Source organism: Odontesthes bonariensis, chromosome 16 (assembly GCF_027942865.1).
Source record: "Odontesthes bonariensis isolate fOdoBon6 chromosome 16, fOdoBon6.hap1, whole genome shotgun sequence".
NCBI classification, from domain to species: Eukaryota; Metazoa; Chordata; class Actinopteri; order Atheriniformes; family Atherinopsidae; genus Odontesthes; species Odontesthes bonariensis.
In genome coordinates, this window is record NC_134521.1 from 13,417,496 (window position 1) to 13,432,416 (window position 14,921).

Below are 14,921 nucleotides of genomic sequence, written 5' to 3' on the forward strand. Positions count from 1 at the left end.
ATTCACACAAACATATGACTTGTGAATACTTAAGTGGGATAGGGGAGTGTTTAAATATTGCAGTAATCCCCCTCTGTACATCGTCATGATGAAATATGACTTTATATAATATAATAAAGATAGATAGCTGAATGTAGTACCCTGAAAACAGAAGGCAGCTACCAGGTGCCGCTTACAGTGGTAATATGTTAAAGCTATATCTGTATAAACATGTGAAGTCTTCATTCAAGGTCTGCAAATGGAGTAGCTTAACCCATTTAGGCCTAAGACGCCTGGAAAAGAATGCCTGTAAAACCTATGGGCGATTTCAGAAAGACCCCCTAAAACCTGAATTTTTCCTGGAAACTCAGCAATTGTGTCAACGCCTACTAAATGATTGATTTCTCAGCCTCTGTAGCAGATAGAAACAAAATTCAAAAAGTATTTGAGAGCTTACACCTGTGGCTTTCTTTGGAAATTGAGTTTATTTACATACACCTTCACAAAAATAAAAAATGTAAAAAGTAAAGTGCAGGAACAGCGCTATTTCTAATTAGAAAACAGTAATAAAATAAAATAAAATAAAATTTTATATTTAAATTATTTATTTTATCGCCAGTAATCTCTTCGTACTGGCAGCACAAGGAGTCCCATGCCCATACACATTCCAATAAACGTTTTCATCTCCGGCACAGTTACGTGTGACCACCTTGCCATCTTTGCTCGAGCTGGAGTCTGATGTACCTGGTCACTGTATCTATTTGTCTCGGAAACGAGATGCGCCCAAAGCTCCTCAGTAAAAATATGATTAAATGCCTGCAACGGTGTGGCATCTGCAGGTAAATCGACTTTCACCCCTGGTGTGCGGTTGAAATCTCTCCGTCGATTACGGTGGTAATTGTCGGTCTTCCACTCACATTCAAACCCTTCAAAATCATCTTCAAACATATGTGCTAGCCATAAATCTTCATCAATTGGGTCAGCACGTTCTTCAGCATCATCAAAGCCAAGAAACTCCTCACAATCTCCTCACAAATGTCTTCCCAGAAAGTCCTCCATGCTTGGTTCGATGAAACTTAACTTTTTTTTTTTTTTTTTTTTTTTCGATGTAACTTAACTTCAAAACAATGACACGAGGAACAACCTTATACATGAAAAAAGACGTGTACGCTTTCCCGGCCTTAAAGGTAGAATAACGCAACAGCGCCACCGGCTTTAAAGGTAGAAATGCGGCAATGCTTTCCCGGCCTCAATGGGTTAAGCCAGTGGCACCTCATCTAACAGGAGATGCAAAGGAATATTTCAATTCAAATGTTAGGAGATGACCCCATTAAATTATAACCAATATTGAACTGTGCATGGTATCCAGTGTTGAAAGTAAACAGGAATGTGTGATGAATTATTTTGTGTTCTGTTGTGACAAGCATTTGCTAAATCTAATTCAAACATGTGTAACAAACTTTGTGTTAACAAATGTCTCTGTTGGTATGGCATATGGCATGTTGGTATGTGGATGCTTCAGACAAAGACAGATGTCAGATGTATCATTTACTGCAACTGTCTATATTCAAAATAAGTATCTGGATTCATTTGAATTTTACAGTCATACAACCAGATAACATTTGGGTTTTGAGTGTACGGATACTAAGTGTTTAAAAAGAATAAAGCTTGTAATTAATGAGTGCAATATTTGTTGGTATCTACAGTCTCCAGCTCAGGTCATTACTGATGGGAAAACAAAACAAAAGTGCACCTAGTAATTTTCTGTAGTTCAGGGCTGCAAGAGTGGCAACAGTTTAACTTTAACTTTTTAACCCATCTGCAGTGCAGGCAGTCATTATAGCTGCTAATAATAAATAATGATAATAATAAGATAATAATCAAAAGAAAGAAAGAAAGATAACAGTACACCTTGATATCAATAAATGGCATTTCCGGTTGAAAGTCCTTCATTGGCCACCCTCCAAACCATATTGTAGTTTCATCTAATGATTTTTCCTCTGGATCATTGTTCCTTGAAGCCTAAGTAGCCAGCAGACATCTGATGGATAACGGAGAGAGGATGTCTGGGTCACGACTTCCTTGTGGGTGCACCTGTCAATAATTTTTGTTTTCATTTGTAGTTTACTACATAAATAGCCATGCTTACTCTTTTGAATAGCAGTAAAATATAATGCTAAAAATGTATTTTTAATTTATTTGATTGAGAAAGGAACATGAGAGCAAACAAAAGCTTATCCAACCAACTGACTATAACTGAAAAAAAAAGGTCATATAACATATCATATACTCACATTTCTTCACCTCTAAAGATAGTAAACTATTGTTATCACCAAAAAAATAAGAGAAATGGCTGTTCAAATGGAGACAATTTAAATGTAAATCAAGTTGCCCCATAACTAAAAAAAAAAAAACTGCCCATTTGAACTAATTTCAGATATTCATATTAATAAGTAATTTTAGATATTATAACAAAATGTTTTTGTGTGTAAAAGGGGTGAATCACTCTGTTTCTATGTTGAAAAAATTATTCAATTTCTCAATCTTAACTAAATGGTCACAAAGTGATCTTGTAACATACGGAGCATTCCTCTGAAGTCCTGCAAATGTGCAGATGTTTCTTAAAAACAATTTAACAGCAACAAAAAGCATTTACAGAATAAATCGAGTTAGCGTGCTGCCTCTCATCAAGCATATGTTTCTTCCAACCAACTGTAAGAAAGTGCACCAGAGCTCTTAAAGGTGTTTGCATGGTCCAATTAACACCAGATGCTAGCCCTTAGCTAATTTACCGAACCTCATAATGCACAGACCTCCAAGGAGTAAGCATGGTCCAGTTAGCACCAGATGTTGGCCCCTTACCTCACTGTCTTCAGCCACAAAAAAAATTTAATAAAAACCCAGAAATTAGTTCTGCTTGCTTACCCTGGTCACCTCTGTGTTCACTTTTATCAAATATGATGAAATTACACAGAGGTAAAAGGATATTGTTTTACCTTAAGTTCCTCTGTCTGGATCAAGTCAATGGTATTGCTTTATCAATGTCCAAAACATAACAATAACTGTCACAATAATGATGAGAGCACTGGAAAAGACTATAATCAAATATGATGTATAAAATGACTACCTGCCGCGATAAAGATAAATCATCAGTTGAATCGTGTAATCTCAGTCAAAGACTGTATGTACAAATTCTGAAGTATTATACAATGCATGGCGGTGGCACGGTGAGTAGTGGTTAGTACTGTCACCCACAGTACAAAGATTATCTGAGACTTTTCTCTGCATGCACTGATTCCCTTGCATAGTCAAACACATGCATTTTAAGTTGATCAGTCATTCTAAATTGACTATAGGTTATTAGATCTGATGAGGTTGTTACCTGCACATCGAGAACCAAATGAGAACTAATAGAGAACCAATGGTGGTGATGGTCATTTGAGAAATCTATGAAACATTTTTTTGTGCATATCTGTTGTGCTTTGTGCAAATCTGAAAAACTGCTATAAGCTACGTGACTTGGGAAAAGATGCAGATCAAAGGTGTAGGATATTTCAGCATGTTCTCTGTTGTCTGATCAAGAGCTCGGGGACTGGCCGTCTGAACTGCACTGTTGACAACAGGAATGCAGAACAGGGCTGCTAATACTGATCACTCAGAGCTACAGCATATGATTTGTACAAAAACAGTAAGCTTAGAGATACATTAGTAAACACTTCTAGGTAATTGTTTTAGGTTTGTTTTTAAGTTACTGTTTGTTTAATGGCCTTCACAGAGCTGCAGTAACTGTTGCTGGTTGGCACACAAGTAATTGATGGCTGATTACAGGCTGCCAAGCAACAACGAGCTATCCCTACTGCAAGAAAAAAAAGAGAAATAAAACATCACTTTGACTGGGGTGACGAATGTAGCAGAGAAGTATTGCGTTTTACTATGAGTAATCACCCTCTAAGGGCTTTAGATAATTATACTCTTAGCACAGGTATTCTGACAGCTTTACGAATCAGTTTTCTGTTTATCTTTGAAGATAGCTGTACTGTCTTTTCTGTTCTTGTGAGTACACTGGAACTAATAAGCAACGTTATAAAGTAAAGGTTTCTTGTAATATTTGCCAAGATCAGGTACCACTCATTTATAATACAACAAATTGGCATAAAAAATTTGTCAGCATTATCTCTTAAATTGCGCAAACATGGTACATTGGTTCTCTACTGATGTAAAGATGAGTACTGATGGTCAATGGGTTGCTCTTATATAATCTCTTTTGGCAATTAAATAGAAATTAATGACCAATACTATGTTTGTTGTCAGGAAGAAAGTAGTCAGTAATTCAAGAAATAAACAAATTCAAATCATAAAACATAGAATTCATCTCATTATCTAAAAAAGATCAGCTTGGTTTAGGAAATTCAGAACCAGGTTCAGGCTAAATGAGGGCAAAGCAGGGGGAAGGCAAACTGAGGATAGGTACATGATATAGGGCTGCAGGACTGGAGATGGAGGGGCAATGTGGCAAATCTATCTACGAATATAAAAAATTGCCAATCTGCCTAGGATCATGCATCGTTGGCAGGCGCTTACTTTGGATGTTGTCAGCTGGCAACAGACAACTTGACACTTATGAAGCACAAGAGAGTCCCTTCCAGTGGAACTTCATGTGATGTACATTTTCCCTTTTTCCACCACCAGTGCTATCAGAGCTTAATATTAGTAATCTGTGGAAGCTTGAACAAATACAGTTACCTTCAAATCAACTATCAGCGTGTCATATGCCTGAAGTAGAACACGGATATGGATAAATGATCCTGTATGTATGATGTACTTTATGATACAAGAGTGTTTCATGCCTTGAGAAAACAAAGTTTTGACTGTGAAATCATGCAAACTAGGCTGTGTTGTTTATTGCATATTGCACATTACCAAATAGCTCATAGGAATTCCAGTCCTTGAAGATGACTTAGTGTTAAGTAAGCTGAGAGACACAACTCAAATTAAGATAATCTTTTGTCAAATTTTATTGTCCTTAAATTAATCATTTCTATTGAAAGGAAATATGTTTACCACAGTTATTCTGGATATTGTGATAAGAAACATAATTGAAGAGAGAAATAAGTAAGAAATATTAACAGAAATATGTAAAAATGTTATCGATCTGTTATCTGTTTGCCCTGTTTATAACAGAGCAGCAATGCATAACATTTTCCAGCAACAATACATTTTAGCAACAGTAAGTCCCCTCACTTTTTTTCCATATTTTTTTTTTTTGGACTGCCATTATATTTCATTCATATATTGAAAAAGCCAAAGGGAAAATCCAAATGAAATCTTACCAAGGACTACTAGCACATTACTCTACGAGTGCCTCTGGCATGTCAAATTTTTCAAGAGGTATGTTTTCAGAGTGGTTTATTAGTTAGTTTATAATTTAGTCAATAGGATTACACAAAAAATGCATGGCCAGATTTCATTAAACTTGGTTTGGGCATGTGAGAAAAAAAAGACATTTTGAAAATTTGATCATTTCTTTAAAATTGTTGCATCAGGAATTGGCCTTGGCAGATGAGCACATTTTTTGCGTGCCCTGTAAAGTATTTATTCAATGAATTGGAAAAGTGCTTGCTAGGCATCCATCTAGTACCATCCACATGGGAGAAAAGTAAATGTTTTAATTAAAACCCCTGCAGAATCAATGACACTCCCATCAGCTATGTGCTGGGTGTTCAGGCATAAGCAACAAATGTTAGCATGCTAACATATACACATCCACACATAAAACTAAGATGTGACCCTGTTAAGCAATATAGCTGTTGAAAACAATCAGGTTACCAATTTTTTTTCTTTTTGGGAGGATGGCTGCATGTTGATGTTGGCATTTTTCTCAGCATTTTGGCACAGCCTTGATACACCACAGATATTGCTGTGGACTTGGTCTTGCTGAGTTTCATTTGGCAAGAGGGTAGATTATAAATTCTTGCAGCCAACCCTTCCTTTGTATCAAGTATTTCATGCTCCTCTGCAGCTCTTACTTCAGACTCTGCAACTGTACGACAAAGACTGGATCAAAAAACTTTAAATAAATGTCCATTGGCTTTAATCCTTCTACCATACTGTTGTGCACTAACAAACCAAGGCATTGACATCTGGTTGAATGACAATAACGCTAATTTTTCTGGCACAGTCAAACAGAAGGAGGTTCATCTTCTTGAGTTTTCTGCTAATGAACACCCTTGCATTAGCTGCCCCTCCACCCACAATTCCCTTCAACACATCAATGTTTATTTCTTTGTGTCCCTTCTAAATAGTTTGAAGGAGCTGTTCTAATTCCATCAACAGGCACTCACTCTGATCATTAGTGCCAGTCCACTGGTGGCCTGGAGGTTGCACAGTTGTTCGTTGATGTTGCTCAGAAGGATGCACTCAGCTGCAGTGTCTGGCTGAGCAGAAATTAGGATGGGAAAACTGTGATTGAACACATTGACAGCAGGTGACCACTGATGTGAGAATCAAGTGAGATGCCACAACACAATGATTCTTGTTTATCAAGAAAAAATACAAGACCTTCTAATAATAAACAGACATGGCCTCATCTTGTGGTGAAATGGCTGAATTTATCACTTGTGTTGAATATGCACCCAACAACAGGAAATAGAATTTCAACAAGGGTGAAAATACTTCACATTTTGCCTTATGATAGTTTAGTAGCCAGTACCATAAATACTCCCCCCTTGGCCAAAGGATCATATTCTTTTCTTTCATTTTCCTTATTTGGCTTACTTATTCCCAATCAGAGAAGAACAGAGTCAGAGTAGGGCTAATGCGTTCATTTTTAACTAACGCATATAGGTTTGTGGGGGTGGTACACTTCTACTAAAACAGTATGCTGAAAGATTTAATTGAGATGAAATAATAATGTGCCTGGAATAAAGACATGTTAATGCTATATAGAGATCACTGTAGTATTGAAGTAAACCTGAAGTGAGATGATTAGGCAAGAAAATAAAAAAGCGGAGGTTTTAAAATGGCAACAAATATGTTGCAGGGTAATAAAGCACATTTTTCCATTTTACCCAGTCATTTTAGAGGATAATTATACAATAAGACATAAAATATCATATTTTTAATTGACACAGCACAAGCTCTGCTATATACATGAGTGGAAAAACAAATGAGTAGAAATAAATGTTTTAGTAAAAAGTGATTAATTAATATGAAACAAATGTGATGAGGTTATATTATTTGTTTTGCCAACCTGCCAGCTGTAGATTTGTCTAGTGTGTCTGCATAATCTACATATTTTAGGCTCTGCTGCCATCTTAAACAGCTGAAGTATTTTGCATCAGATGGAATGAATAATGCCTTGTCAAATTTGACAGAGGCTCGCAAAATGCATGATGAACCACTAAAATTGAGCTTGTACAGCACAAATGTACCCAAGGGAGCAGCACCCCTCTGGTTATCTACATTTTCCAAGCCACTGGTTGAGATACAAATGTATAACCCATTAGAAAATTTGCGGACTCCTGAAGAAACAGACCATTTTGAGCAGTACTCAGTGTCAGATCATCCCCAAAGCACTTTCATCTACCCACTTGCTCCCACCCGTAGCATTGCATGACAACTTTGGCTGCAGCAATGCTGGCAGGAACCTGCAGCCCCTGGAGGAGTCATGTGATTATGCATCCCTGCAGCCATGATATTCTGCATTACACAAAGAAGACTAGAGCCTGCTCTGGTCATACTTTGATGACAGAAAAAAGCCAGAAAATTCAACCTTTTGACATCGTCTAAAGGATACAGCATAAAACAACACATTTTAGTGGCAGCTAAGATGATGGTACAACGAAACAAAGAAAGGTTCTTGGATTTATAAAAGACATGACAATCTGGCGCCTGAGGATCTTACATGGTTTCTAGCTGGATAGCAGGTAGTGGAAATTTGTGTATACATCAATATTGTGGGTCTGCATATTTTATATAAGAGCCAAAGAATTCACTGCGACTGATGTGACTTTACTGAGCCACATTCACCTGTATGGTTCTGTACCCACATATTTAGACAAATGCAAGCCCACATGTCTCAGGGATGGCTTCAGGAATTCTACATGCTGCAATACATCACCCAAGACTCACTTGACATTTCAAGGAACATTGGATCTGCTCTGGGGCAACAATTAAAGCTCTATTTTTTTGACGTTTTGATTTGACTCCAGTAAGGTTGTTTTTCCTCATTAAAGGCAATAAATACATAGATTTGTGTTAATTTACCTTCTATATGTGTAGCTGATAAAAATGCATCTCCGCCAATGATGAATAAAAACTATTTAACAACAACAATCATTTCAACTCAGACACAAAGAAAGAATGTGACAATTAACTTGAAAAAACGAATTATGAATGTCTGTTTGAGCTGCAAAGTAAGAATAAGCTTTATTGTCTTCAAAGAGAACCAGAAAATCCCCACAAAATCACTCTGACACAGTCATTGTGTTCATAAAGTCTGCCTCTATTCAGTCAGGGGAATCAGTGAAGCAGCCATAACACTAGTCTCTTGACACTGTAACGACAGTTTTGGGTCTCTGGTTTCTTTATGAGACAGAATTATTCGCCGTCCTCTAATGCAGCCGTACAGCTAGAGATGTGTAATGTCAATGTGATGTGTAGTGCAGTGGAAATTCTGATTACAGTGAGACAAGGATACTCTCAAAGTAGTCTTGGCACAAGACAGTAATCTTATACAATATCAAACACCACAATGTTTCTTTGTGTGTGTGAAAGCCACTGCTGCAGCAAATCCTCTATACACACCCGGGAAATGTGCAAACTATCATTTAAAGATAGAAATATATGTCCTCTCACATGCTCAACGTCTCTATGAGGAATAGATTTTTCCAGAACAGTTTGACACGTTTGATTTAAAATAAAAAAGAGGAATCACCAGTAAAAGAATAACAAGAGTCCAGTGTGGAAACAGCAATAAGACAAATGGATGATGGAAAGTTCAAAACGGAGCAAAGATCTCAGACAGTGTCTCAGCTGAGCTGCGATTAGGTTCATGATTCTTATCTCGATTTTTTTTTATTTTTCAGTCCATGATTTCTCCATAAAGCTACACACAGATCCAAAGTGGGTAAAAAAAAAAGCACCATAAAGACCATAAATCGAAACCTGGAAAAACATCCTCTTATCACAGAAAACTAAATCTATTGTACATCAGAGTCCAGAGTCATACCAAAGGCATTATATCTCTACACTCACTTATCTTTTAATAAGAATGAATATATGTAATATGTAAAGAAATAACTAACGAAACATTTCAAAACTCTTCAAAGATACTGTTTGCTGGGCATTTCCAATCTGTGAGAGCAGAAAGCAGGAAAGTGTGTGTGTGTGTTGTATGTGTGTACATGCATGTGTATCAGTGTGTGCGTCCGAGAATTTGTGCATCTTGTTCATGGCAAGAAATCAGCTCAGTTTAGCACATAATGGAAATGTGAATAGCCCAGAGCGCCTTTCTCCCACACAGGGAGAGATCTGGCTGCGAGCTGGCTGCATCTTTCCAAACCCAAACAGTGAAGGAGAGTTAGCTAGGTTAAAATCCTGCCCCCTTCTCTCTTCCTCCCTGGAGCTGTTCACAGCTTTGCCCATACATTACTGAAACAGGTCATCCAAACAGGTCTCCCTAACAGACTGTAAAACATATTTACACACATATGTGCACACGCGCTGAGCACTGACACACACACACACACACACACACACACACACGCACACACACAATTACAGACACATTAGGTTCAGCTAAAAGGTGAAGTTGTGCATATTATGACAGATGACATCTTCCATAGATTCCAAAGCTCAGCTGCCCCAAAATGTTAATTTAACCAAAAACTCTACATTTTTTGGATGTAGCATTTACATTTTCAAACTCCTAACAAAGGTTGCCAACCCCAAAACATCCTGCAAATCAGTTTTTTTGTCTGTTATGCAGTACTGATATTTCTGTGACCACAATATAAGCTTTATGGCTAGAATGAAGCGATGAAAAGTCCGACTTACATGCCACTTCCAGAGATGCATTTCGGCTTACAGCCTCTCCCAGATAGTTTCGGGCCACACACACGTAGTTGCCATCATCTGGCTTGCTCCGTCGTCCATGCAGGATGCGCAAGAAGAAAAGGGACCCACTGGGCAGCAGCATACGTTGGGAGCGGGGATTGTCACGGTCCGTCTCAACGCGCTCCCCATCTTTGTACCATTCCACCGTTGGGGTCGGACGGCCTTCTGCTTTACAATTGAGAGTGGCTGGTTCCCCTTTGGATACAATGAGGTCAGAAGGATGTTCGACAATGCGCGGAGGGGAATCTTCCTGGCGAAGACGAGACCCTAAAGGGGAACAAAAGAGTAAACTGCAGTAGTGATTTTCACCCAGTCTCTCTGTAAATTGAGAAAAAGGCATGAAATGAAGATCACTGTGTTCATGCACATAGAATTATTCAACTTCTTTTTTTTTTACCATGACACTCAGCATGACATTCAAAATAATATATTTCACTGTGTGTGCATGCACTGCATTTGTGTCTTTTGTGAAGGAGGCGAGGCTTGTCACCAGGTCAGCAAAAAAGGAGATTGATATTCAGTAGATTTTATGAAAGACTGTTTAAAGGAAAGCCATGGCATTTTCTTAAACCTGACCACTTAGTTTTAAATGCAAACCAAACTACATATGAAAGTGAAAGTAAACAGTAACAGAAAACAAAAGTAAATTCTAAAACTACAGAATGAATAGAAAGTGCTCAGTCAGATGCTAACAGCAGTAAACTATTTAGAGAACTGTTGTCTCTCACTCCCATCATGGTTTCATTTCCTATTAAACAGCAAACCATAGATCCACATAGATTTGTAAATTCAGGTTGGAGAATACAACTAAACTAAAAACTAAAACTATTTCTTGCAAGGGAGCTTGATTGGTGTCAGTTTCTTACTGGCTGCACTACAGGCTGTGTTACTACTAAAGCTTCCATATTTACTTTTACAGACAGGAGTTGAAAAGTTATTACATATCATTGGCTTTTTCATCAGCACATTCCATTAGACACTGATATCATTTAACATAAAACTGCTATACTAGGTTTTTCATTGTCAACAGTAAAACGGAAAGTCTAGATTACTGTATTACCATGCATGATATTTAGACTTTAATGCTGGTGTCAATCTTTAATAAATGTTATAAGAATGTCGAATCGTAATTATTCTGTGACAGAAACATAGTCACAATTTGTATAAGCACAACCTCGAAAGCATACCAAACTCTGCTTATTCTTTTAGCCCACCTTAGCTCAATTCAAAGCTGTTTGATAATTTCCACCTTTAAATGTCACAGTGAAATGACCCAAATGTAGGGGCACTGTTTACAGACCTGACAGCATCCTACCTCTCATCTGTTTCATGGTGTATGGGCACATTATAATATCCGTGTTAAAGGGTCTGCTTTTTCTGTTCTGTGCATTGCAAACGACTGACAGCGGGAGGTTTGAGTTGCTAAAACAGGCTTTTCTAAGGCAAAGAAATAAATAAGATATAAATACATGAAAGTGATGTTACATGGTCTCTCATCTTTTGTGCTTTGAAGGTGGCAAACATACAAATTGCAAAGGCAACCATGATGATTGCCTGCTAGACTGCAACTGAAATACATTCGTTAATGTGAGTAAAAATTATGTGATGTCTGGAATGTTAAGAGGTTTGCTGACGAAGAGCATTCAATTAGCTGGTAACAACACACTGAACTGTGTTTATATGCTTTGTAGAAAAAAAAAAAAAAACTTTTAAAACACTATGTCTATGTCCCTTGAGTAATAATATTTGCGTCGATCCATAAAACACACACAGGACAACATGGTTTGTGGAATTCTGGCTTTGTCTAATTGGTTGTCTGCGCTGTGACTTTTGAGACAGGTGCTGTCAGACAACATGATTTAAGTTAAATGATGTAAGTTGTGGGTGGCACACTGGCTCAGTGGTTGGTACTGTCTTCTAACAGCAAGAAGGTCCTGTGGGGTCCTGTCAGTCTTTTGGCCCTGTGATGGACTGGCTTATTGTTATGGGGGTTTGCCTGCTTTCTGCATGATTCATGCTCCACGTGCCCCATGACCCTGAATGTAAATGAGTGGGGAGAGTGGATAGATTCGAATACGTATTTCAATTATATCCTTAAAATTATTTGTCGATAAAAAGCAGCTTAATATTCTTGTGTTTCGGGTTAAAAATTCAATGATAATCTGGCTAGAGTCTTAAATTAAATCATTTTGAGATAATCAGACGTGCGTGTAAAATGCTATTGTGGCAAAAATGTCCACAGTAAAGACTGCCACAGAAAGTTACAAGTAAATGTTGCTGCCTTAATTTCCTCCACAAGTTTGTCTGTTTATGGGGATCTATCCATGGTGCTGAAGCAGAAAATGAAGCGCTTGCAGGGGGGAAAGAGGCTATTTTAGGGGCTGTAAGCAGGGGCTACTCTGATAAAAGTCAATTTAACGTGACAGCCTTCTAGAAAGGAGGTTCAGGAGAACTCAATTTAGGGTTCTAACTGAAAGATTCATTTGACTGTCAAGGAAAGGGCACTTGTCATTCAAGTATTTTCAGTGGGTTAAAAATCAGGTTTGAAATGTCAAGTCAGTCTCAAAGACAAATTTGAGATCAACATCTTGCAAGCCATATACATGTAGTCAAGATGGGCACCCTGTCTTTGTGTAGAAATCATCCTTGTATTCACACTGCAAACTGTCATAGATCACTGTTTACCTACATTTTTGCCAAAGCAGTCAGTCTTACCAGAGCAAACAAGGAATACTAGTGCCTCCTTCTCAAAGATGATTCACAGAATTTTGACACTGAAAATTAATAGGCTGGATTGTGCACAGTGCATGGTAAGAACAAGTAAGTGGAAACACAAGCTATTACGACAGCCTTGTAATCAATGCTATGCTTGAAAGTTTTTGTACTTATTTTCTTTTATCCAACTCAAATTTGTTTAAACTGTGGTGGGAAAAATCACAAAAATAAACAGCAATCCAATACAAACTGCTGCCTCCAAAATGGCCTGACAATTTGATGAACACCTCCCTGACTTTGTGTAAACATAAACTGAGCACTGTGAGTGTCAAAAAGATGGGCTATGTGGCAGAGTCATAACCTTGCTTTGTTTAGATTCAGTAGATATTGTGTAGCAGATAAACTGGTAGCACAGCACTTTTAGTTTCCAAGGAACACCCAAATTCACACATTCTACATGTGCTGTGAACTGCTTAGAATTGCACCATAATGACACGTTCATGTTTTATGTAGGATCAAAGTGGTACAAAAGTCCTCATGACAGAGACAACACTTCCTTTCCAGATTCTTATCAATTTAGGTATGGCAAAACTGAATATACAGTACAGGATGAGGTCTAAGCATTGTATGTGTAATCTATAGACAGTGACAACAGAAGCCAATTGAAAGGTAACACCAAAAGATAAAAGTCATACATTTCAGTTATGGGATGCAGAGTTAGCTCCCTTTGAATTAAAGGAGTAGCCTGCACATTATTCCAGGATAGAAATAAAGCAACCTATGTGTAAAGTCTAAAGATTATAGGTTTGTAACAAGAAGGACCACACAAGACAAACAGAACGACACTTAGATTAAAACACAACAGAATGAGATCTCTGTTTTTTCAAGGAAATAATAAAAAGATAAAGTTTAAATGCAAAGAGTATTTTTTGTCACAAATGTAAAATCATTTAATTGATGTATAAGATTTGATTATTGTATAACTGAGTTCAATTAGAGCAGTCTTTATGAATAAATGAGCTGCTTTTGTCTAACGAAGCCACTGACGAGTTGCCCTTAAGCAATTTCACATCAGTGCTAAATCATCCAACTGTGACATTCTGCACTGGCATCATAAACACTTATTCAGGAGGAACAGAAAATCCTCCGTAAAGCACACATCGTGCTCGGTATTTGGTGCACTTGAGCTGCAAAACTGTGTAGAATACGCGTCAGTTCACATCCCGATCTCTTTAGCTTGTGTGTAGAGCAACTGAATTCACAATGTCAAGTAACTGAGGTAGTCAGGAACTTACCGTAGGTTTGGCTGTACAGAAGTCCACAGAGAAATAAATACTGAAGAGGACCCATTCTGGCATATTGGCTTTGTAAGCTAAAAGCGCATGAATTCCTCCTCAAGCAGGGGGGAAAAAAACAATCAATGAATCAATCAGTCCCGTTTTCACTTGTGCCACTTTGCCAGTATTTATAGTAGTGAACTAAAACAACGAAAAACAGTTATTTCAGCAGCTGTGGGGAATCGTTCTCATTCACATGTCCGTTCCTTCTCTCCAGGAGCGCACCAGTAAAGCTGTGGTCTGTCGACTCGCCGACACGTTGGCAGTTCCTGCGGTCACAAATTCAAACATCACCGACGCCCAAAGACACTCCAGGTACTGACGGTTCCGCCGTCCTACCGCATTCCTCTGACACCTCACCGGGTCCGAGTGCAGTGAAACGTATCCATCTTCGCGCGGGACAAGTTGAGGGATGAAAGGTGGAGACAAGATTCAGTGAGAGGTGAGTAGCTGCACGGTGCAGCACGGCTCAGCCCCTCCTCTCTACTCCGCTGCCCTGGGAGAAACTACCCCGTGAATGTAATACTCACAGCATATCTCTACACTAAATCTCGGTGGCATTTTAGATAATGGACAATTGGATAGTGATTTTGTGGCAATTGGTATTTTTCCTTCTTTTGTTTTTAAATTTAATTCTACCAGTTTTGGTTTTGTTTTCGTCAGTTTTTTTTTACGTCTCTCAAAGTATCTTTGGTGGATTTTAGTTATTTTCATTTAATTGTGTTGAATTGGAAATACATGACCTTTCTTTTACTGTTTGATTTAATTGATCAA

The 14,921-nt window shown here is 38.0% G+C and overlaps 1 protein-coding gene across 1 annotated transcript in view; it reads right to left on the reverse strand.

The window, feature by feature from the left end:
- LOC142401060 (roundabout homolog 2-like) overlaps nucleotides 1-14,595 on the reverse strand; it is an 81,482-nt gene extending 66,887 nt beyond the window's left edge. Inside the window, exons 1-2 of the mRNA XM_075486296.1 lie at nucleotides 14,106-14,595; nucleotides 10,036-10,362 (exon numbers count right to left, since the gene is read on the reverse strand). Coding sequence (XP_075342411.1) covers nucleotides 10,036-10,362; nucleotides 14,106-14,160 — 382 coding nt within the window. The 5' untranslated portion in view covers nucleotides 14,161-14,595. The remainder of the gene's footprint in view (nucleotides 1-10,035; nucleotides 10,363-14,105) is intronic.
- Between the last annotated feature and the right edge of the window lie 326 nt (nucleotides 14,596-14,921).